Source organism: Ursus maritimus, unplaced genomic scaffold, assembly GCF_017311325.1.
Source record: "Ursus maritimus isolate PB19 unplaced genomic scaffold, ASM1731132v1 scaffold_16, whole genome shotgun sequence".
NCBI classification, from domain to species: Eukaryota; Metazoa; Chordata; class Mammalia; order Carnivora; family Ursidae; genus Ursus; species Ursus maritimus.
The window spans coordinates 56,423,145-56,443,848 of record NW_024424008.1 but is presented as its reverse complement, the minus strand read 5'-3'; the positions used below and the strand labels follow the sequence as shown (position 1 = coordinate 56,443,848).

The 20,704-nt window shown below is 36.3% G+C and overlaps 1 protein-coding gene across 4 annotated transcripts in view; it reads right to left on the bottom strand.

Annotated features, from left to right (window-relative positions):
- RDX (radixin) overlaps nt 1–20,704 on the bottom strand; it is a 90,118-nt gene that overhangs the window by 45,920 nt on the left and 23,494 nt on the right. For 3 of the 4 annotated variants that reach the window (XM_040631244.1, XM_040631245.1, XM_040631246.1), the window contains 7 exons: nt 19,728–19,811; nt 17,974–18,069; nt 17,235–17,509; nt 12,484–12,567; nt 12,141–12,287; nt 9,328–9,424; nt 8,678–8,841 (listed from right to left, as the gene is read on the bottom strand). In XM_040631244.1, coding sequence (XP_040487178.1) covers nt 8,678–8,841; nt 9,328–9,424; nt 12,141–12,287; nt 12,484–12,567; nt 17,235–17,509; nt 17,974–18,069; nt 19,728–19,811 — 947 coding nt within the window. Of the gene's footprint in view, nt 1–8,677; nt 8,842–9,327; nt 9,425–12,140; nt 12,288–12,483; nt 12,568–17,234; nt 17,510–17,973; nt 18,070–19,727; nt 19,812–20,704 lie in introns of those variants that run through there. The other variant, XM_040631247.1, reaches the window with a different exon arrangement.

Sequence of the window (20,704 nt, the reverse complement as noted above, 5' to 3'; positions counted from 1 at the left end):
TGAGGGCTGGGACGCCGGGTGTGGGGCGCACATCCCGGGACGCTGCAGGGTTGAGCAGCACCAACAGAAACAGAGTTAAAGTGGCCAGAACATTAGTAGAGAACGGGCCGCAATCCTTCTGTTCCGTGACAGAGGCTGAAATTTGGCCGCTGCTGCTCTGACTCTCAGAAGAGGCACAGCAAACCGCCAGGGAAAGCCGCCAGAGAACAAAAGCCTGGAAATACCGGCTCAGAGAGTGCCCATCCCCATCCTCCCTCGCAGGGGACACGGAGACTCTACCCAAACAGGGTTGCCTGAGTATTGGCGCGGCAGGCCCCTCCCCCAGAACACAGAAGGCAGGCTGAAAAATCAAGAAGCCCACAACCCGGGCGCCTGGGTGGCGCAGTCATTGAGCGCCTGCCTTCGGCTTAGGGCGTGATCCCGGCGTTCCGGAAAGGAGTCCCTCATCGGGCTCCTCCGCTGGGAGCCTGCTTCTTCCTCTCCCACTCCCCTGCTTCTGTTCCCTCTCTCGCTGGTTGGCTGCCACATAAATAAATAAATAAAATCTTTAAAGAAGAAGCCCACATCCCTAAGATCCCTATAAAACAAGGGGCACGGCCTGGGACCCAGTCAATAATTTGGGCTCTGGAAACCCCGCAACCTCTCTTCATCAGAATGACAAGAAGGAGAAGCCCCCCCCAGCAAAGAAAAGACAGTGATTCTGTGGCCTCTGCCACAGAAATAATGGATATGGATGTAACCAAATTATCAGAAATGGAATTCAGAGTAACGATGGTCAAAATGATGAGTAGAATTGAAAAAACTATTAACGAAAAGGTTACTGAGAATATAGAATCCCTAAGGACAGAAATGAGAGCGAATCTGACAGAAATTAAAAATTCTATGAGCCAAATGCAGGCAAAACTAGAGGCTCTGACGGCCAGGGTCGCAGAAGCAGAGGAACGGGTTAGTGAATTGGAGGATGGGTTAATAGAGGAAAAAATGAAAATAGAAGATGGTCTTAAAAAAATCCACGCCCACGAATGTAGGTTACGGGAGATTACTGACTCAATGAAACGATCCAATGTTAGAATCATCGGCATCCCCGAGGGGGTGGAGAAAAACAGAGGTCTAGAAGAGATATTTGAACAAATTGTAGCTGAAAACTTCCCTAATCTAGCAAGGGAAACAAACATTCGTGTCCAAGAGGCAGAGAGGACCCCTCCCAAGCTCAACCACGACAAACCTACGCCACGTCACGTCATAGTGCAATTCGCAAATATTAGATGCAAGGATACAGTATTGAAAGCGGCCAGGGCAAAGAAATTTCTCACGTACCAAGGCAAAAGCATCAGAATTACGTCAGACCTGTCTACACAGACCTGGAATGAGAGAAAGGGTTGGGGGAGCATATTTAAAGCTCTTTCAGAGAAAAACATGCAGCCAAGGATCCTTTATCCAGCAAGGCTGTCATTCAGAATTGATGGAGAAATAAAGACATTTCAGAATCGCCAGTCACTAACCAATTTTGTAACCACGAAACCAGCCCTACAGGAGATATTACGGGGGGTTCTATAAAAGTAAAAAGGCCCCAAGAGTGATACAGAACAGAAAGTCACAGCCAATACAAACAAAGACTTTACTGGCAACATGGCAACATTAAAATCATATCTCTCAGTAATCAGTCTTAATGTAAATGGTTTGAACCATCCCATAAAACGCCACAGGGTTGCAGATTGGATAAAAAGAAATGACCCATCCATTTGCTGTCTACAAGAGACTCATTTCGAACCCAAAGATGCATTCAGACTGAGAGTAAGGGGATGGAGTACCATCTTTCACGCAAATGGACCTCAAAAGAAAGCTGGGGTAGCAATTCTCATATCAGATAAATTGGATTTTAAACTACAGACTATAGTTAGAGATGCAGAAGGGCACTATATTATTCTTAAGGGAAGTATTCAACAAGTGGATATGACAATTATAAATATATATGCCCCCAACAGGGGAGCAGCAAGATACACAAGCCAACTCTTAACCAGAATAAAGAGACATATAAATAAAAATACATTAATAGTAGGGGACCTCAACACTCCACTCTCAGAAATAGACAGAACACCCTGGCAAAAACTAAGCAAAGAATCAAAGGCTTTGAATGCCATACTCGACGAGTTGGACCTCATAGATATATATAGAACACTACACCCCAGAACCAAAGAATACTCATTCTATTCTAATGCCCATGGAACATTCTCAAGAATAGACCATGTTCTGGGACACAAAACAGGTCTCAACCGATACCAAAAGATTGAAATTATCCCCTGCATATTCTCAGACCACAACGCTCTGAAATTGGAACTCAACCACAAGGAAAAATTTGGAAGAAACTCAAACACTTGGAGACTAAGAACCATCCTGCTCAGGAATGACTCGATAAACCAGGAAATCAAAAATCAAATTAAACAATTTATGGAGACCAATGAGAATGAAAATACAACAGTCCAAAACCTATGGGATACTGCAAAGGCAGTCCTAAGGGGGAAATACATAGCCATCCAAGCCTCACTCAAAAGAATAGAAAAATCTAAAATGCAGTTTTTATATTCTCACCTCAAGAAGCTGGAACAGCAACAGAGGGACAGGCCTAATCCACGCACGAGGAAGCAGTTGACCAAAATTAGAGCTGAAATCAATCAAGCAGAAACCAGAAGTACAGTAGAGCAGATCAACAGGACTAGAAGCTGGTTCTTTGAGAGAATCAATAAAATTGACAGACCACTGGCAAGACTTATCCAAAAGAAAAGAGAAAGGACCCAGATTATTAAAATTATGAATGAAAAAGGAGAGGTCACGACGAACACCATTGAAATTGGAAGGATTATTAGAAATTTTTATCAACAGCTATATGCCAATAAACTAAGCAATCTGGAAGAGATGGAATCCTTCCTGGAAACCTATAAACTACCAAGATTGAAACCGGAAGAAATTGATTCCTTAAACAGGCCAATTAATTATGAAGAAATTGAGTCAGTGATAAACAACCTTCCAAATAACAAAACTCCAGGCCCGGACGGTTTTCCTGGGGAATTCTACCAAACATTCAAAGAAGAAATAATACCTATTCTCCTAAAGCTATTTCAAAAAATAGAAACAGAAGGAAAGCTACCAAACTCATTCTATGAGGCCAATATTACCTTGATCCCCAAACCAGGCAAAGACCCCCTCAAAAAGGAGAATTACAGACCGATTTCCCTAATGAATATGGACGCCAAAATCCTCAACAAGATACTTGCTAATAGAATCCAACAGTACATTAAAAGGATTATCCATCACGATCAAGTGGGATTCATACCTGGGATGCAAGCGTGGTTCAATATTCGCAAATCAATCAGCGTGATACATCATATCAACAAGAAAAGACTCAGGAACCATATGATCCTCTCAATCGATGCCGAAAAAGCATTTGACAAAATACAGCATCCTTTCCTGATTAAAACCCTTCAGAGTGTAGGAATAGAAGGTACATTTCTCAATCTCATAAAAGCCATCTATGAAAAGCCTACTGCAAATATTATTCTCAATGGGGAAAAGCTGGAAGCCTTTCCCTTAAGATCAGGAACTCGACAAGGATGCCCACTCTCGCCACTATTATTCAACATAGTACTAGAAGTCCTTGCAACAGCAATCAGACGACAAAAAGGGATCAAAGGTATTCAAATTGGCAAAGAAGAAGTCAAAATGTCTCTCTTTGCAGATGACATGATACTCTATATGGAAAACCCAAAAGAAGCCACTCCCAAACTATTAGAAGTTATAGAGCAATTCAGTAACGTGGCGGGATACAAAATCAATGCTCAGAAATCAGTTGCATTTCTATACACGAATAACGAGACCGAAGAAAGAGAAATTAGGGAATCCATCCCATTTACAATAGCACCAAAAACCATACGTTACCTTGGAATTAACTTAACCAGAGACGTAAAGGACCTATATTCTAGAAACTATAAATCACTCTTGAAAGACATTGAGGAAGACATAAAAAGATGGAAAGATATTCCATGCTCATGGATTGGAAGAATTAACATAGTTAAAATGTCCATGCTACCCAGAGCAATCTACACTTTCAATGCTATCCCGATCAAAATACCGAGGACATTTTTCAAAGAACTGGAACAAATAGTCCTTAAATTTGTATGGAAACAGAAAAGGCCCCGAATCTCCAAGGAACTGTTGAAAAGGAAAAACAAAGCTGGGGGCATCACAATGCCGGATTTCGAGCTGTACTACAAAGCTGTGATCACAAAGACAGCATGGTACTGGCACAAAAACAGACACATAGACCAATGGAACAGAATAGAGAGCCCAGAAATGGACCCTCGGCTCTTTGGGCAACTAATATTTGATAAAGCAGGAAAAAACATCCGGTGGGAAAAAGACAGTCTCTTCAATAAATGGTGCTGGGAAAATTGGACAGCTACATGCAAAAGAATGAAACTTGACCACTCTCTCACACCATACACAAAAATAAACTCCAAATGAATGAAAGACCTCGATGTGAGACAGGAATCCATCAAAATTCTAGAGGAGAACATAGGCAGCAACCTCTACGACATCGGCCAAAGCAACCTTTTTCATGACACATCCCCAAAGGCAAGAGAAACAAAAGATAAAATGAATTTATGGGACTTCATCAAGATTAAAAGTTTCTGCACAGCCAAGGAAACAGTCAGAAAAACTAAGAGGCAGCCCACGGAATGGGAGAATATATTTGCAAATGACACTACAGATAAAGGACTGGTATCCAAGATCTACAAAGAACTTCTCAAACTCAATACACGAGAAACAAATAAACAAATCAAAAAATGGGCAGAAGATATGAACAGACACTTTTCCAATGAAGACATACAAATGGCTAACAGACACATGAAAAAATGTTCAAAATCATTAGCCATCAAGGAAATTCAAATCAAAACCACACTGAGGTACCACCTTACGCCAGTTAGAATGGCAAAAATAGACAAGGCAAGAAACAACAATTGTTGGAGAGGATGTGGAGAAAGGGGATCCCTCCTACATTGTTGGTGGGAATGCAAGTTGGTACAGCCACTCTGGAAAACAGTGTGGAGGTCCCTTAAAAAGTTAAAAATTGAGCTACCCTATGATCCAGCCATTGCACTACTGGGTGTTTACCCCAAAGATACAGACGTAGTGAAGAGAAGGGCCATATGCACCCCAATGTTCATAGCAGCAATGTCCACAATAGCTAAATCGTGGAAGGAGCCGAGATGCCCTGCAACAGATGACTGGATTAAGAAGTTGTGGTCCATATATACAATGGAATATTACTCAGCAATCAGAAAGAATAGTTCTCAACATTTGCTACAACATGGACGGCACTGGAGGAGATAATGCTTAGTGAAATAAGTCAAGCAGAGAAAGACAACTATCATATGATTTCTCTCATCTATGGAACATAAGAACTAGAATGATCAGTAGGGGAAGAAAGGGATAAAGAAAGGGGGGGTAATCAGAAGGGGGAATGAAACATGAGAGACTATGGACTATGAGAAACAAACTGAGGGCTACAGAGGGGAGGGGGGTGGGGGAATGGGATAGACCGGTGATGGGTAGTAAGGAGGGCACATATTGCATGGTGCACTGGGTGTTATACACAACTAATGAATCATCGAGCCTTACATCGAAAACTGGGGATGCACTGTATGGTGACTAACATAATATAATAAAAAATCATTATTAAAAAAAAAAAAAAGAATTAGATAAAGCACTACCAGATAGTCTATTTCATAAATTTAATCAATATTCAATATTCCCATTATATTAATGGGAGTAATTTTTTTTTTTAGTTTCAAAAAGTCAATTATGATTTCATCTCTGATACTTACCTGAGTACATCTAAATATTCCCCAAAAAGACAACACTGCCATCTGAATTTCAGGCACAAAACTTTGTAGTGTGAGCATAAGTAGCATGTTAATAAACTATCAATTTTCTGGACTAACATGCAGACAATATTTTAGAATACCTTATTTTTTAAAGAATATTAGATGAACCCAGTTATATTTTTCTTAAGTGAAAATTAAAAGCTAATTTATATTCAGCTTCTATTCAGACTATGCATTAATAATATTAACAATTATTATACTAGGTACTGTTTATTAAACACCAGGTACTTTGCTGAATGTTTGTATACCACTGTCATCATTTCTCACAAAAACCTTTGCATCCTTGAAGCTGGGTCCTAATGACATAGGCAGCCAGCCATAACCCATTTCATGGCTAAGCTACAACTGGTATGTGGGTATCTGACTCTAAATTGTCTCCATTTTTTAATTTGGTAACAATTCTAGCCATACAAAATATGTTCAGGAATTACAGAGTGAGTTATCATTCAACTTGGATGTGAATAACTTAGAACACAGACTACAGAGACCAACAACCCATGGTATATAATGTCATTTTCATTGCCGAAAACCCAAAATTATGCGAGTTAAGGGGAGAGAGTATGACCACATATACCAAGATACTGTAGGGANNNNGGTCCCTTGCTGCCCCTTCCCAGCTACTGTTCTTGCCTAAGAGCTTCCAGCAGCACAGGCAGCATACCTCTGAGCATTCCCCCAAGTATCTTTGCTGGCTACTTTGCCAATGGGCTTGACCAAAACTGTTTCCACATATACAGTTGTCATTTTTCTCTTTTTGACCTGTAAAGCAGGGAATAAATGAAGACTTGGCATGCCGTCTCTGAAAGATCTGCCAAATCCCTATGTTGCGAGATTAATATAAAACATCTTCTAGGCATTCAAATGAATTAAAGTTACTAAATTCCTACAGTGTACAAGGCAGTCAATAAATGTTTGCAAATGAAAGACTGTAAAATTTATCCAAGACAGATACCATGGGACTGTTACTGTGTGAGCCAAGAAATTTTCTTTCACTTTCATCTAGGCTTTAGAGTAATTCAGATACAGCACCATCACCAAATGGTACTTCTAAATCATACTACATATACTAGAAGCCATACAGCACTTTCTTCTATGTGTGAGAAATAAAGGACAAATATATTTAAGAATGTAGATAATATATCAACACTATAGATAAGCAGAACAGTTAGGGGACATTTTATGGAGTGATGAGTATGAGATAGGATTTCTTTTAACTCATGACAGGAGATCTTTAGAGATGGACCAAGAGAGTAAAGGGAGAGAGAAAAAAAGAGAGGGTGAGGGTAAGGGTGAATGCATGAAAAGAAGGAAAAAAAAAAACTGTTGTCTTTGAGAGAGACAGATGGAAAGGCTATGATGGGTATGAATATAAAGCAAAGCACAATAAAGAACTACTTTAAAAAGCATGTAAGACTAGAACCACAATGTGATCCTAAGCCACAGTAGAGCAGTGAAAAGTGAGAGAGCCCAGTCAATCTAACTTAGTGTCTTTAACTGGTCAGGAGTTACTGGAAAGTCTCATGCCTGTATAAAAAAAAACGTCTGGTGAGGCAGCAAACTTCTCTAAGGCACGGTCTCTAATGCAGACATCCTGAGGAGAGCTATCTAAATTACACAGAACATTTAAGAAAAAACAACAAAAACCCCATGTCATTAAACGCAAACACTATGTGTTAAGTAACAAAATTTTATCTAGCAGAGGACCTATAAAATTCTTAGATTCAAATCATGTTATTTCCAGTACACAGTACATTTGAAATATTTAAGTTTATGTATGTTTAGAGCTCCTCAGTTTTTTTAGGACCTGCTCTATTTCTTAAATGGCTGTGTTATTCTACACTACAAAGATTTCCTCAATAAAGTTAACTTTAGGTTGGTCTCTAAACTTTTTCAAATAAAGTCCAAATCAATCTAGAATCAAATTTGGGAAATATGCTACTGGACCCAGTAATTTCATTCACTACTACTTTCATTCACTCTCTTCAGTGAATTTCATTCACTATCTTTCCCTTTCAAAAACTCTCTAATATATATTTAACGGTATCTTTTTTCAAAAGTCTAAGCGAACCACGGTTAAAAAAAAATCAGTGTCATTGGCAGGGGGTACTGGTGTTACTCTGTACAGTGACTTTTCATTGGAGTTCTATAGTGTCACTGTGGAACTGTTTTAAAGCAAAATATTCAGCGGGGTGCCCGGGTGGCTCAGTCAGTTGAGTGCCCAAATCTTGATCTCAGCTCAGGTCATGATGGTGAGATCAAGCCCCGCATCAGCCTCCTTGTTTAGTGCCGAGTCTGCTTGTTCTTCTCCCTCTCCCGCTTGTGTGTGTGCGCTCTCTCTCTCAAATAAAATCTTTTTAAAAAACTAAAAACAGAGCAAAATTTTTATTCAAGCAATTCTAACCCTGAAAAATTAAGAAGTACAAGCCACGAGGAGAACCAACTTGAAAAATTCCAAACTACTACAGTACCCAAACCAATGTCAATCAGTGAAAAGCAATCATGTTTAAAAAATAAAAAAAGCACATCTATGAACTCATGAAAAGCTACTTCCTCAGAAATACCAAAGATTTCTAATTTGAAAAGTGTACATACTCATTTTAAGAGTATAAGGATAATACTCCTTCAATTATAATACAATGAAAACAATGTAAAAATGTAAACTCAGTATGTTAAAGAGACAGCATTCTTAAATTTTAAACCACCTACTCAATTAAGAATCAAAACCTATCCCATACCTTTCCAACTGTTTCTGATGTTTCTCCTCCCTCGCCTGAGCCTTCATCTGCTGAACTTCAATAGTATCAGGCTTTCTTCTTCGCATGTATAGTTCATGGTTTCCCATACATAAAGCCAAAATCCGTTTATTGATTCTCAGACGAGGTGCATAAAAAACAAAATCCTAAACATAAAGTTTCCAAATTTAAAATCTTCCTGAAGGATAGTCTCTCTCACAATAATCTGTACTAAATTTCAATATGCGGTATGAATTTGAATGTCATATTACACAGTTTAGAAATCATAAAATTTCCTAATTCCTAGTAAGTATGCCATATTTGCACATAACTGTGAAGGTTACCAACAAACAAGTGTTTTTAACTGCTGCTTAGGAATGGTGATTATTTTCAGTCACCTCCTAATAAACATCACCCACCTTATGCTGAATCTCAATTAAAATTAAACTAATATTCACATGTTATAAAAAGATCAAAATCTTATATTTTTAATAATTACTTTATCCGCAGGAAAGTTAAACTATGGAAAGGGAATATTTCTCAGGAGCAAATCAATAAATGAACAATGCCACTCTGCAAATGATATCACAGCAAAGTGACAGAAATTTAAAAAGAGTTAATACAGAAAACATTTATAAAAGAATTTTACTTACGGGTGCCTTTTTGTCGATTGGCTTTATAACAAATTTTTTGTCATTAAATGAAATATTTCTGATTTCACTCCAGGGAAAACCAATTTTTGGTGTTAACCTTAAAAAATGAGAGCATTCCTTTAATTAAAAGCAGAAGACAAAACACAAAATTTGTAACATTTTGGGGCCAAAAATGCATTAGCTTACTTATACTACTGACATTATCTTTTAAGGGGAAATTTGATCAATTAAACCACATAAAACAGAATATCTATCAAAAAATTTCATAATGTGTCATGAGCCTTGAAACATTACACTTACCTTCTTGAAACTACCTAGAAAACACTAGCAACCTGGAGTGTAGAACTGAGCTTCTTGGGGTTTTGTACTAGTTTTACTTAGATCCAAGCTATTACAACTATTAGTTTAAATATGTTTAAGAAGGGAGAGGGGGGAAAGAAGTCTTCATAAGTTTTCATCTGAATTATGGACATGTTACTAAATATTTAAAAAAATGTATTTCCTTCCTCTGTTTAGTTTAAAAATGAGTATTTGCGAGTAACATTAAAAACACTAATTCTCAATATCTTTAAAAGGGTTAATTTTATGGTATGTGAGTTATATCTCAACAGAAAAAAATTTAGACATTCACATACCCAAATGTTTGGATACATGGTAGAGCTGGATTTCCAACTCTAAGAAATGCAAGTTATCCCCATTTTACCACACTGCACACACAGATTCAAGGAATCAGACTGGAACAATAATTTTTGTTTCTGCTTTTCATGTATTTTACTGTTTCACTCTACCCATCAAAGGTGTCACTGTTATCCAATAACAAGTGTGCAAAACGATGATACCCATGCTGGCCAAAAGGTATCTTTCTAGTCAGTCTTCTGAGAATAGAGTATGAATTCCCACCTATCGACAGTCCTTTTAATTCTTAAGATTATGAACTGCAGCACAGCAAATAATTTTTCTACATAAAACTCTTTACTCAATATCCATACATTATACTGCCCTCTAATGGCTATTCAAATGTCAACGTTACCTGCTTTAAAAGGAGGCTGCTGGGAACATAGCATTCTTTTTTTTTTTTTTTAAAGATTTTATTTATTTATTCGACAGAGAGACAGCCAGCGAGAGAGGGAACACAAGCAGGGGGAGTGCGAGAGGAAGAAGCAGGCTCCCAGAGAAGCAGGGAGCCTGACGTGGGGCTTGATCCCAGGACCTTGGGATCACGCCCTGAGCCGAAGGCAGATGCTTAACGACTGAGCCACCCAGGTGCCCCTGGAACATAGTATTTTTAAGGTAATACTATACTACATGTACATGTTACTTTGAGAACTTTAAAGCAATTTCCTAATGTAATTCTCACAAAAATCTTGTTAGGTAAGCTTGGCAGTTATATGAATTTCAGAGTTAATAACTTGACCAGGATCATAAAGGCAATTAGTAGCAGAGCTGGTAAAAGAACCTTGGCTTTTAAAGTTGTACCCTATTTTGATTTTTTAAAAAATCTTTTTGAAATATAATAGATTTTCATTATTTCTAAAAAATGAACCAGTACAGATAAGACCAAAATCCTGTGTCCACAATCTCCAGTATCAGTCCCTCCCATTCTGACCTAACCCCCTCTCTTCCATATTCCCCATCTTTATCTGTAACCATATCTATAATGGGTACTCTGGCAGAAATTAATTCAATGATTTTTAAAAGAAAGAGAAGGAAAAAAAGATTTGGTCTACAAAATTAGTCTGAAAGTCTTTTTTGCTTTTCAAAAACTTCAAAATATTCTCTTCTGAACGACATAGCATTTTAACTCGTTTTGTAATTTAAAAAATACATATCAGAGTAAAATAATGAAAATGCTCTCTTTTGGACTTAGTATACAGTGTTAGAAATGTGTATTTTAGGGGCGCCTGGGTGGCGCAGTCACTAAGCTTCTGCCTTCGGCTCAGGGCATGACCCAGCGTTCTGGGATCAAGCACCACATCAGGCTCCTCTGCTAGGAGCCTGCTTCTTCCTCTCCCACTCCCCCTGCTTGTGTTCCCTCTCTCTCTGGCTGTCTCTGTCAAATAAATAAATAAAATCTTTAAAAAAAAAAAAAAAGAAAAAATGTGTATTTTATTAGATATTTGTAAAAATGAAACTAAAATTCTAGAATTTTAGAATAAAGAGAAATGTCTTGGAAGGCATTACTGGCATGGACTTAAATGCTTATGTGGTATACCAAATAAAGAAAGTATAGAGCAATTGTAGCTATCATTCCTTAAAGTATTATAAGAGTCTGACATATTCTTATTAATATAAAAATTAATACCTGGTCAATTTCAAAACAAAATTAACACTGTTCACTATGCTTAATACAGTGATACTCTACTTAATGGAATTTCGAAAATATTCAAAACAATTCCTATAGATGTCTTTAAAAAGTTACAAAAATATAATAAATCATACATCTATTAATTTCACTGTCTCATTGCTCTTGACCTCTTATATATGTTAATTTCGATTACACCTTATATGCCAGGCATAACATTTAAGGAATCATTCTTCATCTATAAAGGGAATAAGTTTTAATTAATTTACTAGACAGAACTCATAAGAGATCAAATAAAAATCAATCATCCTGTCTGATAAATACGCTGAGAAGTAGAATGCTAAAGCTACAAGGTGTGGCAAAAATGGAGACATGACATCTAACTAATATTTTAAGTAGGAAGCAGTAAGAGTAATCAAGCCAAAAAAGAACTTTTACAAGCACAGCATAAGATGAAAGCCATACAGATCACTTATAAATGACCAGTTCACCATGCAACTAATTTACTCACTTGTCATCATGCTCATAAATATTCAGACCCAAAGCATCAACTCCTAGCCACAATTCAGTTCCCTTTTTATTTTTTATTTCAAAATAGTTGACTCCATACATTTCTAGATCTTGGGCAATCTTCAGGTATTCCATCATAGAATCTTCCCTGTTAAAATAAAGCTTACTGTAATATACTTAAGTAAAAGTAATACAAATCACAAAAATACTTTGGATTAAATGTTAGTGCTTTATATTTATTCATATAAGTCAAATGATCTTTGGGGGATAATCTGATGTACTAGTAAGTGTTATGAAATAAAAATACTTTAATTTGAGGAAAAACTAAGAAAATAGACAAATACCTCAGCATTCCTCTGTGTTCTTCATGCCAGTTCTGTATTCTTTCTTCCCACTGTTCTTTTGTCAATTTGTGTTGTTCCAAAACACTATAAGAAAAAAAAAAGTTTCTATGATTCAAAATTAATATTCATTTAAAAGTAGAGAATCATTCAGTACCTTAACTGTAATGGCTGTCATAAAAACCTATATACATGATAAAATTGCATAGAACTAATAAATACATACACATACACAAGTGATTGCATATAAAATCAATGAAATCTGAATCAGGTTGGTGGACTGTATCAACATCTTGGTTGTGATATAGTACTAGTTATGCAAGATGTTACCATTAGGGCAGGCTGGGAGAAGAATACACAGAATCCCTCTATTTTTTTACAATTGCATGTGAATCTATAATTTTCTCAAGAAGTTTCTAGGATCCTGAAATTATTTCAAATAATACATGTTTTTAAGACAGTTATACAGATAGTTTATGGGAATTCAATTGTTTCAAAAGAATAAGCTACTGGACCAAAAAAAGGAAAACGACTTTCTCATTATTAACAGAAAAAAACAGAGAAGAGAGTGAAAATCAAAATTCTTGGGCCTTAATTTCTTCTCTTACTCTATGTATTTACTTTTCTTGGTGGTAAGTTTAATTTTCTTATTATCTATAGGCAATACTTTATATAAAATTATAACAAGTGGAAAGTTACACTTTTTACCACCCCATGTCTCCAAATAATCTTTTATTAAGTTTCTCTTTTATCCTTCCAGTGTTCCCTATGCAAATGTAAGCAAACATACTTTCTCTACTACTGATATTTTTAACAACAAATCAGCAAATTCAACGTACACAAAATTTTCCTGCTCTACACACTACAAATTATTTCTGTTCTCTTGGGGTCATATAATGATAATTATGTATTTTTATTTACTGGTGAATCCTCAGATCCCACTTTACTAATAGGAAAAGCTGAGGCATTAAAATATTATTGCTTATGGGGCATTTGGGTGGCTCATTCGGGTAAGCATCTGCCTTCAGCTCAGGTCCCAATCCCAGGGTCCTGGAACTGAGCCCCGTGTTGGGCTCCCTGCTCAGCGGGGAGCCTGCTTCTCCCTCTCCTTCCCAATCGTGTACTTTCTCTCTCAACTAAATAAAATCTTAAAAAAAATATATTGTTTAGCTGTATAAAAATTTTACATGAAACCTAGGAATGTCTTGGCAGTATAAAGGCATCTCAGAATGTAATCTTTCCTTGCACAAGTTACTCACTACTTAGAATGGATTCCTTAATGAGGTCTCAGACACACCATTATGTTCTTACTATGCCCTGCTCCTTTCTCAGTGTATCCTCTTTTAAGCTCTTGGCTTTTTTGGAAGAGGAGTTTTGTCTTCGCCCTTAGAGCACTTAAGTTTCCACATTTTTCTTGTCTTTATACTTTTTCTTGCTGCCTGGCCATGACTGCTCACCAAAAGGAATGCAATCAGCTTTAAGGGCATAATAAGTGCAGCCGATTGCTGGTACCATGACATTAACTAAATCTGAAGGTATGGGTTAATTAAATTGGATACCACTAAGATTTATGTTCTAGCTTTTTATATCTTGCATTTCAAATCTCATTTGTTTGCATTTTACATAATGTACTTGTACTATTAATCTGCATGACTTGTTTACAGGTATTCAAAAATTCCACCCTCTCTTTCTTTTGTCCAGGAAAAGGAGTCCTTCTTCATGCCTAAGGCTAATCTATTCAACTTGGCTTTAAATCTATCTATCTGCACCTTTAAAGGACTTCTCCCCTCACTTTCTCAGGATGTATCCTCCATCATTTATGACAGGGGACATATTAGCTGTCCCTTGCATACATGTATATATTATCATATCTATGTCTTTGTTTTACAGAGGGCAAAAGACCACATCCATGTTGCTCACCACTATATGCCCAGTGCCAGTACTGAAAAGGTACTCAAATATTTGCAGAGAGAATAAAGGAGTTAAATCAGTCCTTTCCCACCATTTAAAGAACATGTTTATGAACTCCTGTTCCCTAGGTTTTTTTTTTCTTTTTCATAGCCAAACTTCTTTTGAGAGCTATCCATGGATTCACTATCTTTCATTTCCAAACCTCACACCCACTGCCCCTAGTCCACCACAACCTGGCTGCAATCACCAACACCACACTGAAGCTGCTTTTAATTTGCTGCTTATTCCCAAAACTGTACCAGACCGCTCTCCAAGATCCAGAGCCACACCTACAAATGAATACTAGCTCTCCTCCTTGGTTATGCTGCACATGTTGCAAACGCAGCAGATTCAAAACTGAAATCTTCCTTCTCCAAAATTTGGTACTCCTTCTCCCCTTATCTTGGAAAAAGGTATTACCAACTACCCAGATGCCCAAATCAGAAACCTGGCACATAAAAACATATCTATCTAGCTCTTTTCAAAGGAGAGAGCGATATTATCCGGTGGAGCTGATAATCTACATCACCAGAGAGCTAAAATGTACAGTGGGAGAACAGACTGCTTCTCTGGGCTTTTCTATACAATAATTTTTTTTTCCTATACAAGAATTAAAAGCATCCATCAAAATCATCAAATTGTGTGTAATTTATGATCACCAAATAACTTGATTACTAATCCTCCCCTGAGGTACTTAAGATGGTGAGAAAAAGTGTGCTATACCATCCATACATAGAATAAGTAAATCACTGTGAAGGTATTTCCTTCATTCTAAATATAGAAATTAGTATTCTGATTTTATGAGTAAGCTTTTGAGTAAGCTTAGATAGCCTGAAATAGTCCTCCAAAGACTACCAACTTGAAGTACACCTATCTGGACCTTCAAAATTAAAGACCAAATCTTAAAGAGCATCTGCTATCTTCCTCCTTTTTAAACAAAGTGGGTTACAGCACACATACATTTAAAATAAAGAAATTAAATTATGTGATACCAGTGTTTAAAATATTCTTAAAAATCACGTAACTATTAAATGTAAGCCAATTACTTCATCTGATGCTCAACCAAACAGCAATCTGATCTCACATTAAAAAACAACCGTCTATGTTATACCTGAGATTAACATGCCTATTCTTTTATGAACAATTAGGAAATTTTAAAGGTAATTTTGATTATATATAATATTTACCTTATATGCTGATTTAAAACCTAACCTGCTGTGCCTTTCACTAAACATGTTCTATCTCAATTTTGGTACAGAGCTGTGGAATCACTGTACCGTACACTTGAAACTAATGTAACATTGTGTGCCAATTATACTTAAATAAAAAATAAAAATAAGTCAAAAAATTAAATCTCAACTAAAAATAAAAACTAATCCTTATCTGAAATGAAATTCTACTGTGCCAGTAATCAACTATTTAATTCAATGCTTTAAAAAAACCTGAGTTTGGAATAATCATCAAAACTAAACATACAGGCTAACAGGTGTCTCATATTTCTGATTCTTCAGTAAATAGCACACATTATTTTACTTTCTAAGAAAACTACTACTGCGACAGCATTAAAGTGTAACAGTAATAAACAGTATAACATTTAATAATCAAATATTAAAGCTACCGTGCTAATACCCTACAAAGCATATATTAACACAATACAAATTATACAAAAATAAAGATTAATGCCTACAACCAAAGGAAACTAATAAAAGTGGACATAATGGTTTCCTTTCTTCATATTTATGACCTATGAAAAAAAACTACCATCTAACAGCTTAAATACTATAAGGAAGTAGTGCAACAGTGAAATTTTAGGTTTATAATACACAATTTTGCATTTAAACAAGTTTTAAAATTCAGGAATTCAGACTAAGAGCAGTAGCACCTTCTTTCCAGGTTCTAAAAGAAAATCTCCATGTACATTCTAGTACGCTACTCTAATTATGAACGGAGATATTTTAAAGTAGTATTTGATGCTGTACTTCTTAGATTTCATACTACCAACCAACACTTGTACCACACTTTACAGTTGAAACTATAAACCATTTAGTTCACGTTCTGTAATCATAAGCTGTAAGGTAGGCAGAGCAGGATTATTATCCCCATTTTGCATATTCAGATACAGAGGCTCAGAAATTTCAGATAATGCATGTAAGGTCACATAAGTAATAAAGGGTAGAACATTCAAATTTTAGGTCTTCTGCCTAATGATTTCTTCCTATGCCAGCCTATTTTAAAATAACTATTATAGAAAAAGCAATATATTGCATATGAGAACAGAGCACTAGACCAGGAGTCTGAAAACTGAGTTTAGAACACCTTTTAGAGGGTGCCGGGCTGGTTCAGTTGGAAGAGCATGAGACTCTTGATCTCAGGGCTGTGAATTTGAGCCCCATGTTGGGTGTAGAGATTACTTAAATAAATGTAAAAACAAAATAAAAACAACCTTTTAAAAAGTTAGAAACTGAATTTTAATTCTATAGAAGAAATACAGTGTGGCACTTGTTATTCTCAAAGCATTTATGAAGCACCTATCTGCCTGTGTGAGAATTTTTACCAAGCAGCAGCAGTCACATCCTCCCCCAAGCCCAAATTACCACTACGTTCATTCATTGCTTATCCTGCGGGAATGAGGAGAAGCAGCAGAAAGTTTAAGTAATTACAGTATATATAAGTGTATGTAGCTACTGGGTCATGACTTTTAAAAGTATATTCTCTAGCAACTTAAAAAAACTGTTTTAATCTATTTACAAATTTCTGAAATGTACTTGTTCAGAGAATTTAACATAAAAACATATTTCACTTACCGCTGGGGTAGGAGTCTATCATTAGCCAGGTAGCCTGGTTTATGAATCTCTTTATTATAATCTCCATACTTGGCTTGGACAGCATAGGAAGCCAAAAGAACTGCAGTTTCTGGCGGACAATAAATCTCATCATTTAAGATAGCTTCCTTAACTTGCAAGAAGAAAAGTCTCTGGGTTATTTCTTGAATTAATTCCTCAGAAACATCTTCAGGAAAGAATTTAGCTCTAAATTTGAACTGTAAAGGATTCTCTTTTTTAACATCTTGCTGTGTCACCTAGAACAGTAATTTCAAGCATTATCAACAAAAATCTTAAATTCACATCAAATTCTTTTTTAGAAGAAAGTAGCATGTGGAACACAAATAAGATTCTAAATCCATAAGTAAGACTCTAGTGTGTAAGATTCTAAACTTATAGGTCCTTGTCTAATAACTAAGTTGAAACTTCCCTTAAGAAGCTTATCCTGTAGATGTCTGAGTCAAAGTGAAAGTACTCAGTTACACCTAATAATATTTATTACATGTTAAATTTTCAAAAAGGAAAAGAGAACATTTCTTTTTTCTAAAATGATGAGTTAATGATAACTTACTGAATTAAAAGACACAACACATTTAATAACTCAGAGATAACTGTAAACGGACGCCTGACTCAAAGACCCTGAGCTTTTCTAGTACAAATTCATGATCACAATAACTTCAAAGTAATTTAGTTATCAGCTGAATATTATAACGTATTTTACCTTTTTATTTAGTTTAAGCCATGTAGAATAACCTTTGCTGTCCACATACTGCAGTCCAAAAAACCAGACTTCACGCAAACCAACTGTTTTCACCACCTTAAAAAAAAAAAAAAAAGTTCAATTTTAGTTCATTCACAGTGTAAGTAAATGGTACTTTATTTCAAAGGAAAAACGAAACTACATAAGCGTTACAGGTATATTTCTTTGCTAAGGAAGAGTGCTATCACCATCCTAATTGTACAAATGAAAAAAACAAGGCAAAAAGAGTAATTTGTCCCAAGTAAAACAGCTAGAGCCAGGACTCCAATGCAGGCAGTGTGGCTCTAGGGCCCACACTTTTAAACTAGTAGATAGTACTGCACTACAATAAGTGAGGTTTCCTTCTCTCCTGGTATCTAAACTAAAGCAATTCTACTTAATAAACAAGTTATTTATTTCTCAGTATACGAACCAAAGAAGCCTACTGATTAGTTTTTGACTACCACAAACATTTCACTCACTATAAATAACATTTCAACTTGTTTAAGTACAATGAATGCTAACTCCATTCATATTTTTATTCAAGTAAGATAGATGATATATTTACAAATAGGAAGCCTAGAAGAATCAACAGAAGTAGGTCATAGTTCATAAGGTACAATACGTACAAGGTATGTATGGTGCATGTAACTGCTTATGATTTTAAGAATTTGTTCACTCTACAGAAAACCCTTCATCTTACAAAAAGCCCTTATCAGGACTTTCAAGATCATCAATTACCTAAATCAGAAAGATTAAGTATATTACTTTGTCAAGAAAAGAAAGAACTTTCCAGAAATTCTAAAATTTTATATCATATTTTAGATCAGTATGTGACAGAATGACACCTAATAAAACCAAAATATCTACTAGGTAACCTACTGCTGTGTGCTAGAAACGCTGTCTCCTGTTCTCTAAGGTCAAGGAGGTCTGACCACAAACTACTACTGTTCCGCCCAAATGGAAAAGTTCATGTAAACATTCTCCCCTGACTCTCATGCCCTTATCACCTTCCTCCCCCTTGTAATCATCAAGTCACTTTCCTAATCACTTGGCCTCAGGGCACCAATCTCTTTTCTCCCCTTCTCAATAAAACATCACTTACAACATTACTTACTGCATCGCCTGAGGAGCTTAAATAAATAAATAAAATATTAATGATTTCTAGTAGGCCCCAGAGAATTAAATCAGAATCTCTGGAGGTGGTCTGCAAGCACTGTCTTTTTTTCTTTTTCTAAAGCTCCACAGGTGACTCAAATGTGCACTCAAGAGTGAGAAAAAAAGACAAGATCAGCAGTCCAAATCCTCTCAACATGACACCCATGTTAGCTTATCATGAGGCTGTGACAGGAAACTGCTGTCAGGTGACTACTTATAGACTATAATTCTCTGTGCCTTTGCTCCTGCCATCCCTTCTACCTAGGATCTCCACCCATCCCACTATGTACAATATCTTTTCATTCCTTTGAATCCTCATTACAATGCTTTACTTAGAGGATGTTAAAGAAATACCTGCTGATAATTATTTTTAGAAAGTCTTATCTCTCCAATCTAGGAATGAGAAAGAATAGCAGCTCTACAACTATTCAATATAACTAAAAAGGTATCTTGAAAAATTCTAAGTGCCACACTGTTGCAATACCAGTAAAGTTACAGAAAAACATACAAAGAAGTTGCAATAGCTTCTATGTTGTATGTTGTCAAAAAGTTGCACTCTTCATATGGTTAAATGATACCTGGTCAAAAAGCTGTTTGCCAGTTGTATTGGGCTGAATGGCAAATTCCAGCTCAGCATCCATGGTGGTTACTCTTACATTGATCTGCAATAAAAACAAAAGGGAAAATCACTAGGAAAGAGAATATACTTATTAAGCATTAAACATGAGGCAATATTTTTATCTGATTTATAAAATAAAGTAGAATATGCACACAATAAAGAGCTACTCCATAACTGTACCTAAGATTTTCTTTATTAAAGTGATAAAGTTGATTTTAATCAGTGGAAATCTTAAATCTATTTTAAAAAGAAAGAGCTTACAAAGTCCTCTTTTAATTTTTTATTTTTATTTTTTAAAAGATTTTATTTATTTATTTGACAGAGAGAGAGAGAGACAGCCAGCGAGAGAGGGAACACAAGCAGGGGGAGTGGGAGAGGAAAAGGCAGGCTCCAAGCGGAGCAGGGAGCCCAATGCGGGGCTCAATCCCAGAATGCTGGAATCACGCCCTGAGCCGAAGGCAGACGCTTAACGACTGAGCCACCCAGGCGCCCCAACAAAGTCCTCATTTAAAAACATTTATTGAATACTTGGCATATACGAGGCACTAGGCCATGAGCTTTCCATGTTCTCATTTAGCCCCGGCAACAATACTAGGAAATATGTTCATTTCTATACAAACTAAAAGAGTTCCCCCATTACTTGCCCAAGAGCATGGGATATCAAACAGCAGAGTAGGTATTTCAGAAGAAACATAACTCCAAATTCTTTGAATGACATTCACTATTTTGTATTTTTCAATACAAAATTCAGATACTCAGTTTTATCCTATTGCAAAAATATTCACTTTATAATGCATTTACTGATTGACTTGTATTTGTTAGACTCTATTTTAAATTCTTTTTTTTATAAATACCTTTCTAGCTGGATATTTTACCAAAAAATTAACATGCCTTAATTAAATCTTAACTCTAGAGTAGCATCTCCTCTTAGAATTC